Source organism: Pieris brassicae, chromosome 2, assembly GCF_905147105.1.
Source record: "Pieris brassicae chromosome 2, ilPieBrab1.1, whole genome shotgun sequence".
In the NCBI taxonomy this organism is placed as follows: domain Eukaryota; kingdom Metazoa; phylum Arthropoda; class Insecta; order Lepidoptera; family Pieridae; genus Pieris; species Pieris brassicae.
The window spans coordinates 18445822-18465797 of record NC_059666.1 but is presented as its reverse complement, the minus strand read 5'-3'; the positions used below and the strand labels follow the sequence as shown (position 1 = coordinate 18465797).

General features: G+C 31.2%; 1 protein-coding gene across 1 annotated transcript; it reads right to left on the bottom strand.

Moving 5' to 3' along the window:
- LOC123720350 (acyl-CoA Delta-9 desaturase-like) lies at window positions 1–19443 on the bottom strand. Its single transcript, XM_045676914.1, has 8 exons — window positions 19331–19443; window positions 7446–7562; window positions 6110–6222; window positions 4658–4820; window positions 3941–4114; window positions 2827–3012; window positions 1153–1313; window positions 1–552 (listed from the first exon to the last, which is right to left on the bottom strand). Exons 2-8 carry the CDS (start codon window positions 7532–7534, stop codon window positions 350–352), a joined length of 1089 nt encoding a protein of 362 aa, XP_045532870.1. The 5' UTR covers window positions 7535–7562; window positions 19331–19443; the 3' UTR covers window positions 1–349.
- Between the last annotated feature and the right edge of the window lie 533 nt (window positions 19444–19976).

Genomic DNA, 19976 nt, shown 5'->3' with positions numbered 1-19976 from the left:
GTCATATAACATAACATTGTCTTTAAAAAAAATCGACTTATAATCAATCTATATCACAAATATAAGCATTAACCTTATATTATGTAGTCAACACAACCAAAATTAATATAACATAATCCTATAATTTTGGGAACCTTATCCTAATGCTAGTTATAAGGTACAGCAAGAAAAATTCTACGCAATACCCATATTTGTAGGTGGAACTCACATAAATACTTATTAAATTGAATTAAAACTACACGTTATCATTCAGAATTACCAACTTTCTTATTACTTGAAAGCGTTTTCACATATATTTACACTTTACAATATAAATAGATTCTTATTTAATATTTTTTTGTTAATTTCTTTAGTCCACTTTGTTAGCAATTTCTGCTAACTTTCGGTCTTCTTCCGGCATATCCGTGTCATCCCACCCCCAAATTGGGTTCTCAGGATGATGGTGGTCGTCTTCCTCGTTTTTCATTCCTAATGGATGAGTTCCATCTCCAGTTCTTGTAACTCGTTTCCGTATCATCTCCATGGAAACGGTCTTTAAATCATAAGCTAAACCTACGGAGTATAAAACGTTAATATGTTGAAATATTAAAAGAAGGGTTCCTATTATGTTAATACAGACAGCGTCTTTACTGCTTAAAATGATTTTCAAAATACATGTACTTTTGAGTAAGGGACCGTTCAAGTATTACGTAACGAAAAGGGGGGGGGGGGTCCTCTTGTAAAACGTTACGATGCGGGGCGGGGATTGAATTACGCGTTACTTTTAATATTATTGTCTACTTTCCAGTACTTTACACAACATAATGGTAATTTTTTGGTATAAAGAGTCACTGGGGTTGGCCACGTTTTTCTATTGGATACAGAAAGGTTACGACGCGTTTCATGGGGGGGGGTCAATATTCTCCAAAATTGCGTGACGTAATACTTAAACGCTCCCTAATGGAAAATACATGACTAGTTTGATTTAAGGTAAGATATTGAAACCAAGCGATAGCGAACAGCAATGACTACATCAGCCTTAAATCATCTGATGTAGATTTCCTATAATAGTACCTTGCTTTCAAATTTATCGGAGGCTAATAAAAACCCTGCAACAGCAAGAAGGCATGAGTTTGGTGATCCCTGAAGACCGGTAGTGAAATTATTACATACCCCACTTCGCAGCTAAATCTATTAGCGCTGTTGAGAGGTTAGTCCTATAATCTCCCAGCTCAGCCGCCTTATAATCCCATGGGAACACGTGGTGGTAATTGTGCCAGCCCTCTCCAAAGGCTAACATCGCGACAACTTTATGATCTGTAGCGCCTATGTATCTGTAAGTAGCAAACGTTGCCATGTACATTGAAACGAGGACGACTTATATAAATAATACATATTTGGTTGGGTTACCCAAAGAAGTGTGAACAGGTATTTTTATACATTGTAAAATATAATACAAAAATGAATTAAACAATAATAAATAATATATATTAAAGCCATTGTATTAATAATATGAAAACGAAGTCGTTAATCCTAATTTTACTAATATTGGCAAGCATGTGTTACTTGCGCCGGATTAAACCAATATGTTATAATGACTATGCTAGGTTTACATTTTCATAAATATCATATTACATTTCTCAAATTCAATTACTTAAATAAGTCTTTAATGTGTCTCTCTAAATTTGATAGAAATATATAATATTATGTATAATATATAGTGTTTTCTCCATATTATCATGTAGCTAGTTATGCTATGCTATGATGGCTAATTAGCCATCCGGGTCAGCTAGTAGATTATATAATTATATAATCTACTAGCTGAAACGTCGTTTTGCCATGTATCTTATTTAAAGGAAACATTTTTTGAGTTCAATAAAAATAACTATCTACAATAATAAAAAATAGGGGTAGATCGTAGAGGGGTGACAATTAAGGGTTATATGTATTTTTGTATGTTGTATTATAAAAAAATAAAAACTAAAAAAAATCTAAAATATAAAAATAAAATATTTGGGTGGACACCCGTTATCACTTAGAGGTTTGAAATATAGATAGTAGCTAATTCTCAGACTTTTTGAATATGCATAAAAAATTTCATAGGAATCGTTCGTGCCGTTACGGAGGAGTATGGGAACGAACATTGTGACAAGAAAATTTTATATATATATACAAGAATTTTATATATATACAAGAATTTTATATATATAGAGATATGTGACTCGTCGCTACGTATCGGGCGCTTGTCATTCGAAGGTAGTTCATATATTCTACGTTTTCTATGTAAAATCGGAAAAAAACTTACTTTTTAAGTTACTTGGCATAAATATGCTAAATATTCATCGAATCCGCCTTTAATAAACGTATATGCAGAATAATCCTTTTATAACGTTAGGGCAAATTTGAAGCCTAAATCAAATAATCAGAGTTGTTCATTAAGTTATTAAGTAACTAACGGCTGGTTTACATAAAGACCATTGCCCTTTTACTTTATTTTTTTTACATTTATTATTACATTGTCCTCTGACCTTGCTTTATTGCATAATTCGTATTTAATATATGAATAAGGGAGATAACCAAAATAAATATAATTATATTTATATATCTATTTACGTAAAATGAATGTGCCATGTTTGAATCCCAAAAACTCCGTCATTGTCAGTTATCATTTTCTTGTGCTTCTCTCAGTGCATATCTCAGTTATCATTTTCTTGTGCTTACTCGTTTAATATGCCCATAACAAGTGACGATCAGGGACGGGGGGGGGGGGGATTTAAAACATAACATGATGGTCAACGTTTATGCTTATAACTTTCTCCGTATTTAAAAAGCGAAAGTAATACTTACTTATCGTACGGCCGATTGCCCCAGATATGGGCTGCTGAGTTGACCAACCATGTAAAGTGGAGTGATATTGTGTAGCGGAATATGGATGCCACATACCAGGATGCCCAAGCGTTCTCGTTCCATAGAGCGACTGGCATCCATGCGGGCAAGATGAAACATAGCAGTGGCATCACTACTAGATACGTCCTGAAAATTGATATATTAATGTTATATATGAGAAAAGAAACAAAGTAATACTTCATATTTAAAAATTCATCGTGGAACTGTTGCTAAATCAATATATCAAGCCGCGTCTGAAGAAATGTTATGTTTTATTAGCGTATGCGAAGACATGAGTATTTTCATATTTTATATATGTAAGGTAGTAAACTCTTTCACTCCGGTACTTTTACTAACAAAAGATATTTGAATAATGAAATGAACACAATTCTTTTAGGTATTCTCCTTTCTCTATACTCTCCTTACAACTGGGAGAAATAATAGTAAATACGCATAGTTTCGTTACGTCTCATTACCTTAAACAGAAATAATGACTTAATCTCTTGAAACATATATCTCTTAGATGCATTATTTAGTAGTATATTAAGGAAATAATTAAAAGTGTTTTACGAAACCCGACATTTATGTCTCCTTTTAAAAGTTCATCCAAATCTATACAATAGGTAGTCGATAATCTTAATTATGGGAGTCCGTATAGATTTGTGGCTTACTAAGGCACATCTTAGCATATGTTTCAATGCCTTTGATTCCAATGATTTTTTGGATCGAAAATATGTTTCATCACCCTACGAGCATATGCACATAGATACATTGGCACAGCAAGGATTTAAACGCACGAGTCGTTTGACGATAGCACTATGCCAAGACTGCCCAAACAATTCATATTATTATAATATTCATATAAACTAAACATCATATAGGAGTGGACTTGTTAGATGAAATTTAATTCAGTAACAGTGTACTACAGCGGCATGATATATGTTTTTCTCTAGTGTGACATATATAACTTATTCAAACCTTAATCATTCACAAAATCTTTCGTACGACAAATATAAATATAAAAAAAAATATATAAATAACGTATAAAATTTTAAATAATATGTAGAATACTTGCTTTTTCTGAATCATGACGATTGGATCGCCTTCAATGTCTGACATATCCACCAAAGCACCTTTTTCTAAGACATCTTTGTGCTTTCGTAACATCAGCCATCCAATGTGAGAGAAAAAGAATCCTCTTTTTGCATTGTGAGGGTCCGCATCTGTCTCTGTGAATTTGTGGTGAACTCTGAAAAAAAAAAGAAATTTTAAGCCTTAAAAATTCTGAATAATCAAATAAAGACATAGATAACTATGTCTACGCTACGGTATATAAGTTATGTATAATGAAGTTGTAACTATGTAAATGTTATAGTAATAAACAAATAAGAATATAAGAATAATTGTCTACTGTATAAAAGTCACGTACGTCATTAACGATTACATTTATTTTTAAAAGGTGTATTATTTTTTTCAAATATATCAAGTAAAACATCGTAAAGTTCTATATATATTATTAATATGCTAACAAGCTTAGGTCTGGATAACAAAAGAGACAAATTAGTTTCGAACCTATATATAACCTGTATAATCAAGGGCGTATCCAGGGTCCTTTTGCAGGGTTTCTTTAAATTATTTTACTAATATTTGAATAAAATAATATAAAGAAAGAAAATATAAACACACATACCTTAATATACAGTCTCATTTATATTTTTTAACTTTCACTGTGTGACCCTTCTAAGGTGAATGCAAGATCTGACCTTGCTTATCATATTAAGTACCAGTTTACCTGTGATCTCGGACCCATTCGTAAATATGGTTTTGAAATGCTACAGTTTGTAATATAGCCAGGAACAGTCTCAGTGGCCATCGAGCTTTGTAAGCTCTATGCGCCCACAACCGATGAGCCCCCGCTGTAACGCCCATAGCCGCTATAGAAGCAAAAACAACGGCTGAAACATAAGAAAAAGTTGTTTAATTTTTTTATTTATTTTCACAAAATCTCTTTCCCTATCCTATCCCTATCACAATTTATAAACTATAAACACAAAATATAAACCTATCACAATTTCTACGAAAAAAACAAATAAAATATGTATCTTCCTAAATTCCATAACTAATTATATTAAATTTTAAGATTTTCTTGATTAATTTCTTTATTTTACAAAATAATATATTAAATTAATAATATGCTATATTAGAAAACCCCTGTGGTTTGTTTATGTGTAAATATAGCAGTGTTGTAAAACAAATGCATATAAAAGTAGTTTTTAATTTACTGTTCATATTGGTTGGCGTTAGACTATCTAATATCTGAATGGGTAGTCCATTTATTAGCCGCGGAGCAAATACCTCAGCATTTTCTCGTCGTATATGTTATTTGCTCTCGACAGCGCCGAACTTGCGTTACCGCTCGAGTCTGTACGTGCTCTACTCGTGTTTATTTATGTCATCTCGAAAAAAATGATAAAACTAGCCTCTCTTGTGAATTCAGCCAGAGTTTAAGCAAGTAGGTGTACCCCGATAAATAAACTCTAAAATTACAACCTTATTACTCGCGGAGGTGGATTAGCCACCTATATAGCCTCCGCCTTAGATTCTTGTTATTATCTTCTAACTTCAATATCTGGTTTATCTTTTTTAATTAGCACCTATTTTTAACTAGACTTATGAAAATTACACTTTTATAAATAAAGATAAGATCAAAGTTTTTAAAATTTATTCTTTGAAGTATGTTCATTAAGTAAGTTTAGCTTAATTTGATCACTTTTTAAAACCGTTTTTTAAAATAACAGGTTCAATAATAAAGAATATGTTCAAATCTATATTACAAATTAATGGATCAGTATTTTATAATAAAGCAGCCACATTAGTGATAAACATATCTTTTATAGGCGAGCAGCTTTCTCCAAAAGATGAACCAGACTTAAAAAAACTAACGAAACAAGACTATGCTCAAATCATCAAAGTATATTTTCATAATAGTTTGTACATTTATCAATAATACGTAGAATATGTGAAATTTAAAACTGGCAAAAATTTCAAAACTCAAAACGAATAACAAAGTATATTTTATATATAATGGGGGACTGAAGAGATTTTAATATATTTTGATGTCGAGAAGAGCATGCTTTGTAGATAAACAACTACTTGTGTTTTTTTTATTATTAACGTTACTAGGTGTACATATATGTCAATAAAAAAATGATATGATCTAATACAAATACAAATAAATACTTACCAAATAAAAACGTGACCACCTTAGCTTTTCCAGTGAAGATAAGATATAGTCCATACAGACTAGCTGCATGTAAGTAGATAAACGCTAAAACGTTTCTCCATACTATTTGCCATCTGAATAAAATTGTAAAAATTATAAATTAGGAAACTTCAGGTCAGAAAAATTATATAAGTGACGTAGTATGGATAATAGAAGAAGAGTAAGGTAAATGTAAAATGAAGGTAGGCTTTATAAATTTACAATTATTCATAACTAGTCCATAAGTTGATAGATAAATAAGCTAGTCCCTTTATTTTGTATTCTACAAATCCTTTTATATCAGTGTTAAATGTATCTTTCCTTCCATGTCGTAGCTCCATTATTCCTTCATTTGTATTAAATAAAAGTTATTAAAGCCCGACAGCGATGAAGAAGTCTAATTAATGTGTTAGGAAAGACGAAACGCTGGTGGGTCCCGTTTGATCATTTTTAAAATTATTTTTAATTGCAACTCTATTTTGTAATAGCTCTATTTTTTACGTACGTAAGAACGTATCAACGTCGTTCCATTCGCTCATTGTTTGAATTGTCTTTGGTCCATCATAACCAAACGTTAACATTATTATCGCCGCGGTCCCTCTACAAAGCATTTAGTCACGAGGCTTCGAGCCAGGAACCAATAAACACTAATTGATCAAAGATTTATGATAATAGAAAAAAATGATAGTTGAAGGCATGTGACGTATAGTGCTTTATATTTTTGTAAGATAAGAAATGGGGGTTCACGAGCTAATTCTTAATTATTTATCTTGTTGTTAAGAACTAATAATTGAATGATAAATGAAATATTTTCACAACTGATAATTGAAGCATTATTATCGAATTATAATAAATTTATAATATAAATATAAACATTCCTCCCTCCTATCAAAAACAATAGATGATTATTTAGGGAGATTTTCGTATTTATCTGTGCGTGAATATTTTATGTCAACTTCATCAACACTTTTATCTTTATAATATACATGACTTTATATGTAAAACGTTCGTTCGTTTATCGATTCTCACAAGTTTTGCCATTATTAATAGTATAAAGAGTAAATGAAATTTTTGAATAACATGCGGTTAGTTCTCGTGAATAATCGTGCAATTATTACGAGAATTACCTGTGTTGATTACCATATGTGATGATAAGTAATGATTTCTGCCTGATTATAAATGAAACTATATAGGGTAAGGAAAATATATAATGCATATTTTTAATTTATTTAATAAAACAATTTACTAAAAAGTTAATGTGAAATTATCATATCATTTTACTAAAAAAAATTGTGTGACTTCATAAATTATAACTTACTCATAATCTCTTCTTTTGTTCCGTAACGCAACGTAGTTAGAAAAGTCAACATCAACATTTTTGGCATTGCTGTCAGTCTCAGCAGCCATTGTCTATAGTCTAGGCTTTATCCGTAATCTGAAAAATAAAACGAATATATATTATTCATAAAATATAAATAAATCAATGGCGCTACAACCTTTTTAGGTCTGGGCCTCAGATTTCTGTATCTGTTTCATGATCATTTTTTAATCGAATAGGCAAGTAAGTAATCAGCCTTTTGGGCCTGACGCACGCCGTCGACTTTTTGGACGAAATGGACACATAGAAAGAAAATCCATTGGTGCACAGCTGGGGTTCGAACCTACGACCTCAGAGATAAGAGTCGCACGCTGAAGCCAACACTGCTGCAATATTATTCATATGTTTATATGTTTCTAAAAACATGGCAACTCTGTACCGATCTTGGAGTTCGCTGGTAAACGTATTGAATTGCCATTTAACGGTAAAGAAACGGTGTCAAAACCATTTTACGCTCATCATATTAGAAGGAAGGGACCATTTTTTTTCTAAAGTTCTTAATTTCTATCGCATAGATCTCTCAATGTCACATCGCATTTACTATACAAATCATGAGAATTTAAATTATTTAACTGAATAAATGTGTTATTTCAAAAGATAATATATGGGACTTGAAAAAGCAAAATAGGTATGTGAACTTTGTGTTCTATCCTTTAAAATAACCATAGTACATTTATATTCTAAATTTATTTGATAGAAAGAAGTTGTAATTGAAATGTGCTAAAATGTTTAAAATAAATAAATAACATCTGTTCCGTCCAAGAATTATATCCGTTTCGGTAAAAGAGAATTCGATGCCTATTTGACCTCAATCATCAGAATTGGCCGACAAATTCTTCGTCCAAAACCCGCGAGACTGGACATACGCAAAAAATAAAAAAAATACACGCTTCAACGGTAAATTGTATATAAGCTCTTGTTTTTCATTTAAAAAAAAAATGTTTGTAAATCAATGTTAGTTATTTCCATTGCCATTGCAAAATTTAGTCTGTAGTTTTGTCAAAATTTTGTCGGCAGTGACACGGATGTTAACTTTTTACAGTATAAAATTATAGTTGTAGTATACTGTTTATGTACTAATTATAGTCCCAAAATAAATTAATTAACACATATTTTCACACGTTTTACATACCTAAGTATACCTATGCTGTTGAATTATATGTAAATGTTAATAACCATTTGGATTTTATAACAATACCTAATCATAAATTCAACTGCACAGTAATTTAATTAAAGATAACTGCCCAGAGTTTAGCAATTCATGCGTTTACCAATTGAACTTTTTCTAATTGTAAAAACGAACAATAAAAAATATTATTCTCCCGAATTCAAATTGTAAATAGACCTGTTCCTTCTTAATGAATATTTAAACGATCCTAGTGCTTAAAGTTGACTGACTTGCTTAAACTGAATCTCTCGGCTGCATTTCCGGACTTCGGGGCGATCGTCAATATCCACGACTGTTTTAATGTAAAGTGGGAACAAACCGTGATTCATATGGTATCAAATTATTTTAGTATAACTAGTATTTTTTTTCTTATGTAGCCAAGACCACATTTCAAGGATGCTTGTGGCGGCGTTCATGCGTCGGCTAGTCCCTCTCCCTAAAATATGGCGAGGGGGCCGATGGGTGGCCATGCGTCATACTCGTGAACGGGAACTTGAGGTGACTGGTCAGACTTGAATTTGTGTATGCGGTGATGTTAGTTATTTCAACTATTTATTTGCGTGTTGTTCTCACGAGAATAAAAGTGTGTGCTCCTATTTGCCTGCCTCCGTGCTGCTACTATTAATTACTTAAGAAGTCACGTGGAACATGGTGTAATGGTTGCAGTTCCTTACAAACATTGTGTAAAACAAAAAACTTGGCGATCAAAAAGAGCATCGGAGAGTTTATTGCCAGTTCTTCTCTTCCTTTCTACCCCCTTCTTTCCCCTTGATTTGAGAACTGGCAGTAAATATAAAAATGTATTTATTTTGTTTTTCTTTTTTGATAAGTTTACATTGTGTTACCTACCTACCTACTATATGAATAAATGATTTTTACTTTTAACTTTGACTTTGACTCACGATTCGATTCGCTTCTGTATTGACCTTTGTCATTTAGTTGAGACTAAATATTTCTTTAAATGTGATTTTTACTTTTATATTACTTTTGAGATGCCAATTAACAATTCGACTGTCGCTTTTATAACACTAAAGCACAAAGCATAAAACATTCTGCCGTCTGTCTTGGTATGTAGTAAAAACGAAAACTTACGCATAATATTATTAAAATTCGAAAGTGATGGATTTTCCTTTTCTCGTACCAACGACGCAAGTCGCACAGAATATAAGCAGTTAAGTACATAGATATCATTCTTTGAAGGTTAATGATTTGAATCTATATTTTCAATAAATGATTTTGTCGCGTGACAAATATATCTCAGAAAACTCCTGTAGCCTTAAACTATCCTCAGAAGTGAAATTAGGAAACAAACGATAAATTGCAATACTTAAAATGTTTAAAGAGGTTAAGCCACAAGCTGAGGTACTGAGTTGAATTGATGCAGATAACAACTGTCTTAAAGAATTTAAGAAACTTTTTAAAATAAAGATGTTGCTTTGATTTAAAATATCTTTAACCGCAGCCGATTTAAAAGGCTTTTACTTTTTAAATCTATAAACGCTTATAATTCTCGAATGTCCGGCTTGAGAGAATTCTTAATTTAAAAATATTTAATTTTAACCTTTATTACGCATTCCAAACAAATAAGCTCGGCCAGAAAGCACACGTAACTTGTATTTCCTCGAAAGAAAAGTAAGTGTGAAGAACCTGTTTTACACTTGACCTCGACTGTGAGTAACGTCAGTGAATTTGCTATCCAATGCCACTTTCACCACATCGTCACTGTGCAATGATTACTTCGTGCGCTCGTACTTCACTATAATGTGGTATCATTGATAAGCGTTAGCGGCTTATGTAATTCGAAAACCTGAATATTGAAATCGTCTCGAATTGCTTTAACAATATAATCGATTTTTTAATACTGTTTATGTGCTGATTACCTATTTAAAAATATATACTGTTTAAAGTTTAGTGGGCTTTTGAATAGATATACTATATATGTTTACTAATACTGTTTAATATTCAAAAATAAGTATAAACTTCTCACTTCAACATCTTTTGTTAAACCGTTATTTATCAAACACACTCTATAAATCACATATATTTACATCTATATGTCAATGAAGTATAAATAATTGTAATTCTTTACTTGAAGTATATCATATTACCCTTCGATATTTATACAAATAAAACACTTTTCTAGGTCACACGGAACTGCGTATTTGTCTAGCCTAAAGCTTACACGTCTCAGTTTAGAAGCTATATAAAATATTATGTACAAAACTTTCTCATAAGCGCATAACTTACGACGGTTTTCTCGAACATTGAAGATGTCGTGGGCATTATTTGTGCTAATAACTATCGCTCTTTGCAACTAATTTGCCTGCAAACATTATTATACACAGTTTGTCAAATGAGACTAGATTTCATCTTAAATTATTACGTAGTAGCAGTGACATTATGTTTTCTAGTTATACGCTAATGCATCTACAATGTACGTACTACATAAAACATGACCATTCCAGCCAAATAACAATATGTGAAGGGCTACGTTAAAAACGAGAAAGTATAGCTAATTGTTTTTTAACATTTCACATAGAAATGTAGCGCATACTGATTTTATAAATTTACCGCCGAGGAAAACCTTCAAAATACATTAATCAATGATTTAAAATTGATTACAAGACTTGTTGACTTGTTGGTACGTAAATAGAGAAATTAGGACTCGACAAATGGAGAGACATAAGATGAGAGTTGCCATAGTAACAATTTTTTACATGGCAAGACATTGTATACAAACAGACTCGGAACAATTTTAAATACACGTTTAATATACAGATGAGGACAATTATGTTGTAAATATAACACAGAACATTTTTGAAAGTATTTGAATTTTTCTGTTAATCTTGTAAGGCTATAAAAAACATAATTATGTAAAACTGTGTGTCACTCAGAAGTGCAATACCAAACATGAAAAGAAATAATAAACATATTAAATAAATATTATGTGAATTATAGCAACCGCAATATATTACAACTGTTTACATCAATCGAAATTTGAATAATTTTAGCAACTTTATTACCACCGTGAATGAATCGTTTAGTATTGAAAATAACCCAAACAAAAGTTTGAATGTTTTATAGTTTCGTCCTAGAAACTCGTCGTAAAATTTATTCTCTCAACACAAAGATGACGAATTATTTAGCAACATTTACTTATCTATAAGTAAAGAAATTATTGTTTGTACTTGCCTAGCGTTTGTCTACGTTGTTTGAAGATCCGTAGGCCACTTTTTTTTCATTTATCAATTAAAATATATTTTATAACAGGTTCTTATCTTGATGCCTGGATAACCATGAAGTAAGTCCTTAAAATGATAAGTAGCACTCCGGCCGCGTGTGGTCTTTTGAAAGCGATAAACTCCAATACTAAAAATTGAATTTACATACACGATTTCTTAGTATAATTTGAGTTTAAAATAATATCATGGTTCATTAAATTGACTCAAATAGAACTATTATTTCTGAATAGGTAGCAAAAAAACTTCCTAAAATAATCTACTCATAGGTGTGATACACCATATTCGATTATAAATATCCTCGTGATTATCAAGACTTTTTTTATTTAGCTTAATTTTTCTGGACTTGCAATAATAATATATTTAATTCGTAAACACCCCACTTAATTTTAAATTAAACCATGGTCATGAAATAAGTTGGTAAAAAAAATTCAATAAAGCTTGGCACTGTGCACTCTTCTCTAATTCAGTTTGTTTAGTTTCTATTCAATCTGCGCAAATGACATTTTACGTTCCAGAGAAAATGCAAATAATTGATATTTAATGGCCGTTAACTATCAGTGTATTAGCTTAGTATAATGCTTTAACTCCTGACTACGACTGCTTAGAGTAAAGAGTAATCAACTGTTTTATATAAATATACATTAAATATCAACTTATATTTATTGATTTGGTAAATTTATTTTCTTTGTGTGTTTATCGTTAAATTATGAAATGTTAAATTAAACATTTTCACAGATAAACGCCTTGTTTAGTTAGGTTAGATATCTAATCAAGATCCTTTAACACAAGCATATTTTTAATTCGACACAGTTATCCCTGTGTTAAACGCGTTTAAACTCTTCATATTTATAACATTCTGTATAAACAGACCGGTTCAAAGTTTTGGGTTCTCATATTCTAGATGCCTCTTTAAAATAATCGAAATGCAAAACCTCAAGCCCGACCCTGTAACAGTTTTACAGCTATAGTACTAGATCGTTGTGATATTCACGAATGTAAGGTAAGCCACGACCCGAATATTGTACATTGATAAATATTATTTACAAAGCTAAATTAGGAAGAAACCTTCTTATATACCCAACATAAATAAAGCTTGTTAATACTAGTAAAAATGTTATACATGAAATAAAAACTATATCAGTATAGTTTTTAATTCATATATAACAATTTAATTCAGATTAATCTTTAATAGTAATTATTTTTATTTAAAGATTATGCGTAAGGAAAACACCCAATTATCGTTAAGACTTAGTGATTAGTTAAGTCAAAGTCGTATGAGTTCGGGCATAATTAATTTATATCTTGAATCAGCCATTGAGGTCCTCGTTTAGACATAATGCTGTGACTCTCGTATGACAACGTAGTGGAATTGACAAACGGATGTCATACTAAGCGCTAAGTCTCGAGGCTAAATCTTATCCTATGAGAACTCATTTCTTATTTAAGGGGACTCAAAGTATCTTAACTCTCCCAATTGAGAGTAAATTTTTGAGTTAGTTTATTTAATCTAACCAGCCCTTTGTACTACGTTAAATACAAACGTAAAGATTTTAACCACTTTAACAATGTTTTTAAATTTACACGACTAATTTCAGTTTATTTGACCTATTTTTTTATAGTTTATTTAACTTTACTAAGAGAGCAAATAACTCACGTGACAAAGTTACCCAATAAAAGTAACCACATCCTAGACACACAGCATCCCAAATTCAATCCTTCGATCCGTAGTAAAGGTCACAACCTTCGAAGAGACTACTCATCTTTGGTCTTAAAAACCGATACTCGTAACAGCCGATGACGTTGTTATTAAGTACCCAATACTTATTTTTGAATGTGTGATTAATATACTCCGTATAAAATAAAACTACATATTATTTATTTCATATGCAAATTATAATAAAAAGACGTACATATAATTATCATTTTTCTACATTAACATCATCTGTTATTTTAGTTTGTTTGAAACACTTCTGTAGTACGTACGCTCATTGTAGTTCACGCTGAATTTTAATTAAAGTATTGTCATAATTTCCCTGCATGTGAAACTGTTCATTAAAAAGAGTAATTTAGAGTAAGAGACCATCATTCAAAGTTGGCACTGTAAATTGTTCTTCAGTCTCTTACTGTTCGTCATTTTCCTCTTGAACTTCTTGTACAATACTTTCTTCCGTAGCTGGTGCACAAATTACAATAGTGTTCTCCGGATGAATAAACTGCTCTGATTCAATAGTAGATAAAACAAATTATAATAAATTTTGGGCTAATTTACCCAAAGAAATATTGTCCTCTTCACAGTCACATCATCTTGGGATATTCTCAAGAGGTGTTTGAAACCTGCATATCTAAAGCAGTTCGCAAAACAGTCAAGAGGTGTTTCTGATATCATCAAATGGCATCAAGAACCGTAAAGCTTTTCTGGCCGTTACTTTCAAGGTTTTGAATTAACTTTAACACTAGCATTCTTCTATAATGAGATTTCAAACGCACAATAGACCCTAAATCGAGTCGTTTTTACTTTTGAGATCTCAATGACTTTAGTGTGCCAGATGTGGAAAGGGGATACTGCCCCCACCTATTCAAATGTTTACAATACGGCTGGTCGTTCTTACAGATTTACAGATAAATGTAGTCATTTAAAGATATATATTGTATTTTTTATAAGGCCGTTTACGATATCATAGTACACGGTTTTGACTGTATTCACTTATCGCTCTTATCAAATGTAAATATCATTTCCAACTTGAAGCTTATCGCAGTATTGGCAATTCGGTGAAAAATGATTTAATAAAATACATTTTAATCAATTATAGAATAAGGGGTAAACATCGCTAAAATTGTGTAATATTTTTATTAGACCGGGTTTTGCAGGTTTCGTGATGATATCACTATCATTCAATGAACTCCAGTATTCTTCATAAAGATCTAATAATTACTTAAGCCGTAGTATTTAGTTATTTGTATTAAAGTCATTCACAGAACAAATGCTTTATTTAGATTAATTATAAACAAAAAGTCATCCTTACGAAGACGGAACTGGAATGCATTATGCCACTGTAAACATCACTTATATTCAATCGAAACTGTACAAACTACTTTTATTAACATCATAAATAAGATTAACGAAAAAAAACCTATAATACGGGTAACTGTTATTCAACCGTTTAACTTGAAGCTGGTACGGATTGTACTCATAAATTCGTTTAATATCGAAGTGCTGCTATAACGAACATTAATTCATACATACGAGTATTAATTACTAAATTAATTCAAATTATTTGCTGAGAATTTAGTAGGCATAATCAAACTGAGTCTAATAGCTATTTAAAATAAATTAAAAAACGTGTAGCATAGATTTAGTCGTGATTTTTTATTTATTTGGCCATGTATTCTATTCCGCGCCATATTTGTAGCAGCCACTAAAAACTTAATAATAATAATAATCAATGGCGCTACAACATTTTTATGTATTGGCCTCAGACGTATGTATCTGTTTCATGATCATTTGTTAAACTAATAGGCAAGTAGGTGATCAGCCTTCTGTGCCTGACGCACGCCGTCGACTTTTTGGGTCTAAGGTAAGCCGGTTTCCTCACGATATTTTCCTTCACCGTTTGAGCAAATGTTGAATGCGCACATAGAAAGAAAATCCATTGGTGCACAGCCGGGGATCGAACCCACGACCTCAGGGATGAGAGTCGCACGCTGAAGCCACTAGACCAACAAGCACTAAAATACTTCACATCATTAAATAAGTTTTTGCATAGCGAAAATGCAAAAATAAAATTACAATAATAATAACATACTGGCTATGGTTATACTAGCTGCCATGTACAGCTATGTCAGACAAAAGCCTCTAAGTGCTTAACAGTAATACATATTAAAGTAGGACATATAAAATTTCCTTTCTATAAAGATTGCAAGTTCCGTTTTTGTGTTTCTTTTTTTAACGTGATTGACAGTTGGTCACAATAAGTTGTCCTAACGAGAATTTGTTTTGTTACCAGCCCATATATTAGCAAGTCGTTAGATGCTACTAAAAGTACGAACTTTCCCTACATCGAGAAATCTTGCCAAGTTGAACGAAGAGAAATAGGTGATTTTCATCTATGGTTAAACAGTTTATATATAAATTCGGTTTTGTAGAACTATTTGAATATTGTATTTGATGAAATGATATGAGATAAAAGTTCAAAGTTGCCCTTAAGGCTGAGTCGTTTTTTCATTGATGAAGCCAAATATTTTTTGAGAAAAAAATTACGTTAATTAATCAACATTTTAAAAATGCTAACAGCATACATCTATTAGACTACTTAGACTGGGACCATAATTTATTTAAATCGGAATATTTCGTAATATTTATGTAATACTTTAAATATAAAATAACAATATCTATATATGTTTCGTGATCATTTATTATATATTATTATTCTAAGGCATGCATTTCTTTACGATGTTTTTCTTAACCGTTAGAGTGTGTGTAACTGCTAAAATTGACAGAAAAGTACATTGGGGCACTATGCAGCACGGGCTCGGACCCATGCATAAGAGTCGTAAGCTTAAAGCGCCAAGGCTAACAGATAAATTATAAAATTGGCAGAAATAAATTACAATAACGGGTTTAACTAAGATCCACTATTGGTACCATAACAAATATAAAGTGTCTTCATTGAAGAAGTGTGGCTAATAATTATAGTTTAATATATATATTTTATTTATACGTATATGTATTATAGTTATCAATATACAATTCCATATAAAACATTCCGTCTACAATAGGTTCCAAATGTAGTGTTAGTATATAGTGTTGGTTATGTGCTCAAATTAACAAAAATAATATTTAAACCCCATTAAAACACATCCTACTGGAATTACTTAGATAAAATAATATTGTGTATATAACAATATGTAGGATGTAGGTTGTTTTAAAATATGATTAACTAATATTATCGTGTTAACTTTCACATTGTTTTTCATTTACACAGTAAATACGCTCTTCAACTTTATATGCTTAGAAAGCTTATGCAAATAACGTGTAAGTGTAAATCTCAATGAATTGACTATTGTATTCAATGAATGACAAAAATAACTGACCCAATTTCACGACATGAAATATCCATCGGAATATAAACAAAATGATTTATATAAAAGCCTATGCTATACAATATCACAAAAAATAGCAGGCAATCATTCTTCTTATTTAAAAGATTTCAGCCTACCTTTTAAACATCAAACAAAATAATTCCACACATCAAACGGCTGAAAACAAACGAGACAAGTGAGCTGTTTTTTAATGAAACGAATTTTTGTGTTCTTAACCGTTAAGTACTGTACTGTTATTAAGTGTTAATACTTTTGTATACTTAGTCTGGTCATAAATAATGTTACATTTAAAAATGTATAAAATATTACTGGTCATTGTACAATATTTTGCGATATAAATATTAATATCTTAATTCCAATTAAGTCTATATAGACTGTGTAATAAAGAGAACCAAATCGCTGTACTTGCATTACACGAAGGAAGTGGAGCCAAATTGCAATTTTTAAAACTCTCCATACGCTTGATTTTAGTAAAATGTTTATGTGTGTTTTAATAGGTACAACAAGACCTCCACTGTTTGTGACAGAAAATGATCTGGACGTCCACGTAGTCTGCGTACGAAATAGGTGGTCAAAGCAGTGAGGAAAAGAATTTGAAAAAATCCTGCGAAAGATTTTAAAAGATCAAAAGATTTTTCATTTCGGGAGATGAAGATAACACCTAGAACCATGTCACGTATTTTAAAAGATGACTTAGGACTTGTAGCCTATAAGAGACGCACTAGCCATTTATTAACTGATATTTTAAAATAGAATAGGTAAAGGTAAAACTGAAATAACTACTGAAACTGTACGCAAAGGGAGGTCACAGAAAATTTTTGTTTACGGATGAGATTTTTTTTACAATTGAGCAACATTTAAACAATCTATATGACCGTATTTTTGCTCAAAGCTCTAAGGAAGCTTTTCAATTAGTCAACAGAGTGCAACGTGGGCACTACCGAGTACAGCGATGGTTTGATGGGGTATTAGCTATGGAGTGACTGAGCCATACTTTTATGAAAAAGGAATCAAAACATCGGCACAAGTATATAAATATACGAATTCTGAGAAGGTAGTAAAGCGCCTCAAAAACACCATGTTCAATAACCAAGAATGGTCATTCCAGCAAGACTCGGCGCCGGGTCATAAAGGTAAATTTTAAAGATCAAAAGATATCAATATTTAGGGCATAAAAAATAGTGAAAGTAATTAATGTTTAACGATTACTAATCATTCTCTATATTACATGTTTATTTTATTTGTAACAGATATTCAAACTTGCTTTCATCACTCTAAAATATTATTATACGCGACGCGATAGAAAAATCTTAAAATATATCTGTAAAGTATACCGCATTTGACCCATAATAGCTTACAATACGTTAAATAGATTCGAAGCTTAGTCTATAAACTTAAAAACTCTGTATTAAACAATGTTAAGGTAGTTAAATATCTTGGAGTTTACACTTTCAGCGTTCGCAAAGATTATAAAATAGATAGGATTTGTCTAAAGTCATCCAAGTAAAGACACAAAAAGTTCTGTACTCTATCTATATAAGATCTAACGTAGAGTATCCCTTGCAAGTGTGGAACCCATACAAAATACATTTATTAGACATCGAGTATAAAGCTAAGACCTTCCTACCTAACTACTACAGTATGCAAGAATTTCCACATGCTTTCTCTCTTAGTTAGTCGTGACATAGCAGATGTTACATATTTAATGAATTTAGCAACAGGTAAAGTGAAAAATCAAATCAAAAGGTCCTGAAAAATATGAACCTATTGGATACACCTAGAGTCAACACGAATTAAAGAGGGAACAGCTTTATGGGCAGGTAAATTTAACAATTAAATTCCTTCTTATTTCACTAGCCTAAGTGTTCTTCAACAAATTTTAGTTAACTTATTATTTTCTTTGATTGTTTATTCAAATGATTTCATTTTCACCAATTAAATCATTGCATGCATCTGATTATTAATTACTTAATTATATGCAAAGATGTATAATTTGGCAGAAAATATATTTATATCTAGTACGTCTATCGCTTAATAACAAAAAAATGTTTTACTTAAAGAAGGAATCATTTTACGTTTATCACTCTCATAAAAAATATTTCTGTTACTTAAACTTTTCGTACATATAAAAGAAAATGTAAATTAACCTATATTTATATATGTTTTTATAATAATATAATATCTTACCTTTTTGTGCTGATTTCCAATAATATAAGTAGTTTGTACTTGAATACAAAAAAACATAACTGTACTAAAATTAAGTATACCGTGTCCTCAATTACACAAAAGGTCAATCATAAGTAAAAGTTACTTACATTACAAATGAATGGAGTACTCGCCGCTTTCTTTACGATATCAATCGTCCATTCACTATGCACTTGTAAACAATTCAACTCAACATCCGACGCAGGCTCCGACTCCACAAAGGCTGTACCTCTAAGCGCACGCGCGGTCTCGCGTCTTTCTTATAGCTTCGGCTAACCGTGTAATACTTTCCCCACCAGTTCATCTCGTAGTAATTTCACTTTTTGAAAAATCAAATTGATGATGCACGTTGTATACTTAATAATGACATAAAGAAAGATTTATTTCGTGTTTAAAAACAATTTTGGTTATTAAGCGGCGCCTAAAGATTATGTTGTTAGATGGTATACTAGCATTTGAATATACAACATTGAATTACTTTCTGACGCGTTTTTTTAAGCATCTACATTGTTCGTTGCGCTCACTACAAAAAGTGTTCATTTCGACTTTACTTACATTAATAAAGCATCAAAAAAAAATATTTAAAGAAAAATAAAAATATGATGTTGTATAAATAAATTGATGTATTACGCAACCTTGCAAAAATAATATTTTTATTTTTACAAAGGTACGTTTTGCCCGCAAAATGACAGAAACAATAGAAAAAGACGATCGTAAGATAAATTAAGCTATTAAGCCTATAAGCTTTTAGTTATT

What these genes read in the sequence shown, in the direction of transcription:
- LOC123720350 (XM_045676914.1), bottom strand. Translation starts at nt 7,534, where the DNA reads ATGGCTGCTGAGACTGACAGCAATGCCAAAAATGTTGATGTTGACTTT. An exon ending in GGTGGTCACGTTTTTATTTG is followed by an intron (nt 4,821 to 6,109) that starts GTAAGTATTTAT and finishes CTTATGTTTCAG; the next exon opens with CCGTTGTTTTTGCTTCTATA. An exon ending in GGCAATCGGCCGTACGATAA is followed by an intron (nt 1,314 to 2,826) that starts GTAAGTATTACT and finishes TGCTACTTACAG; the next exon opens with ATACATAGGCGCTACAGATC.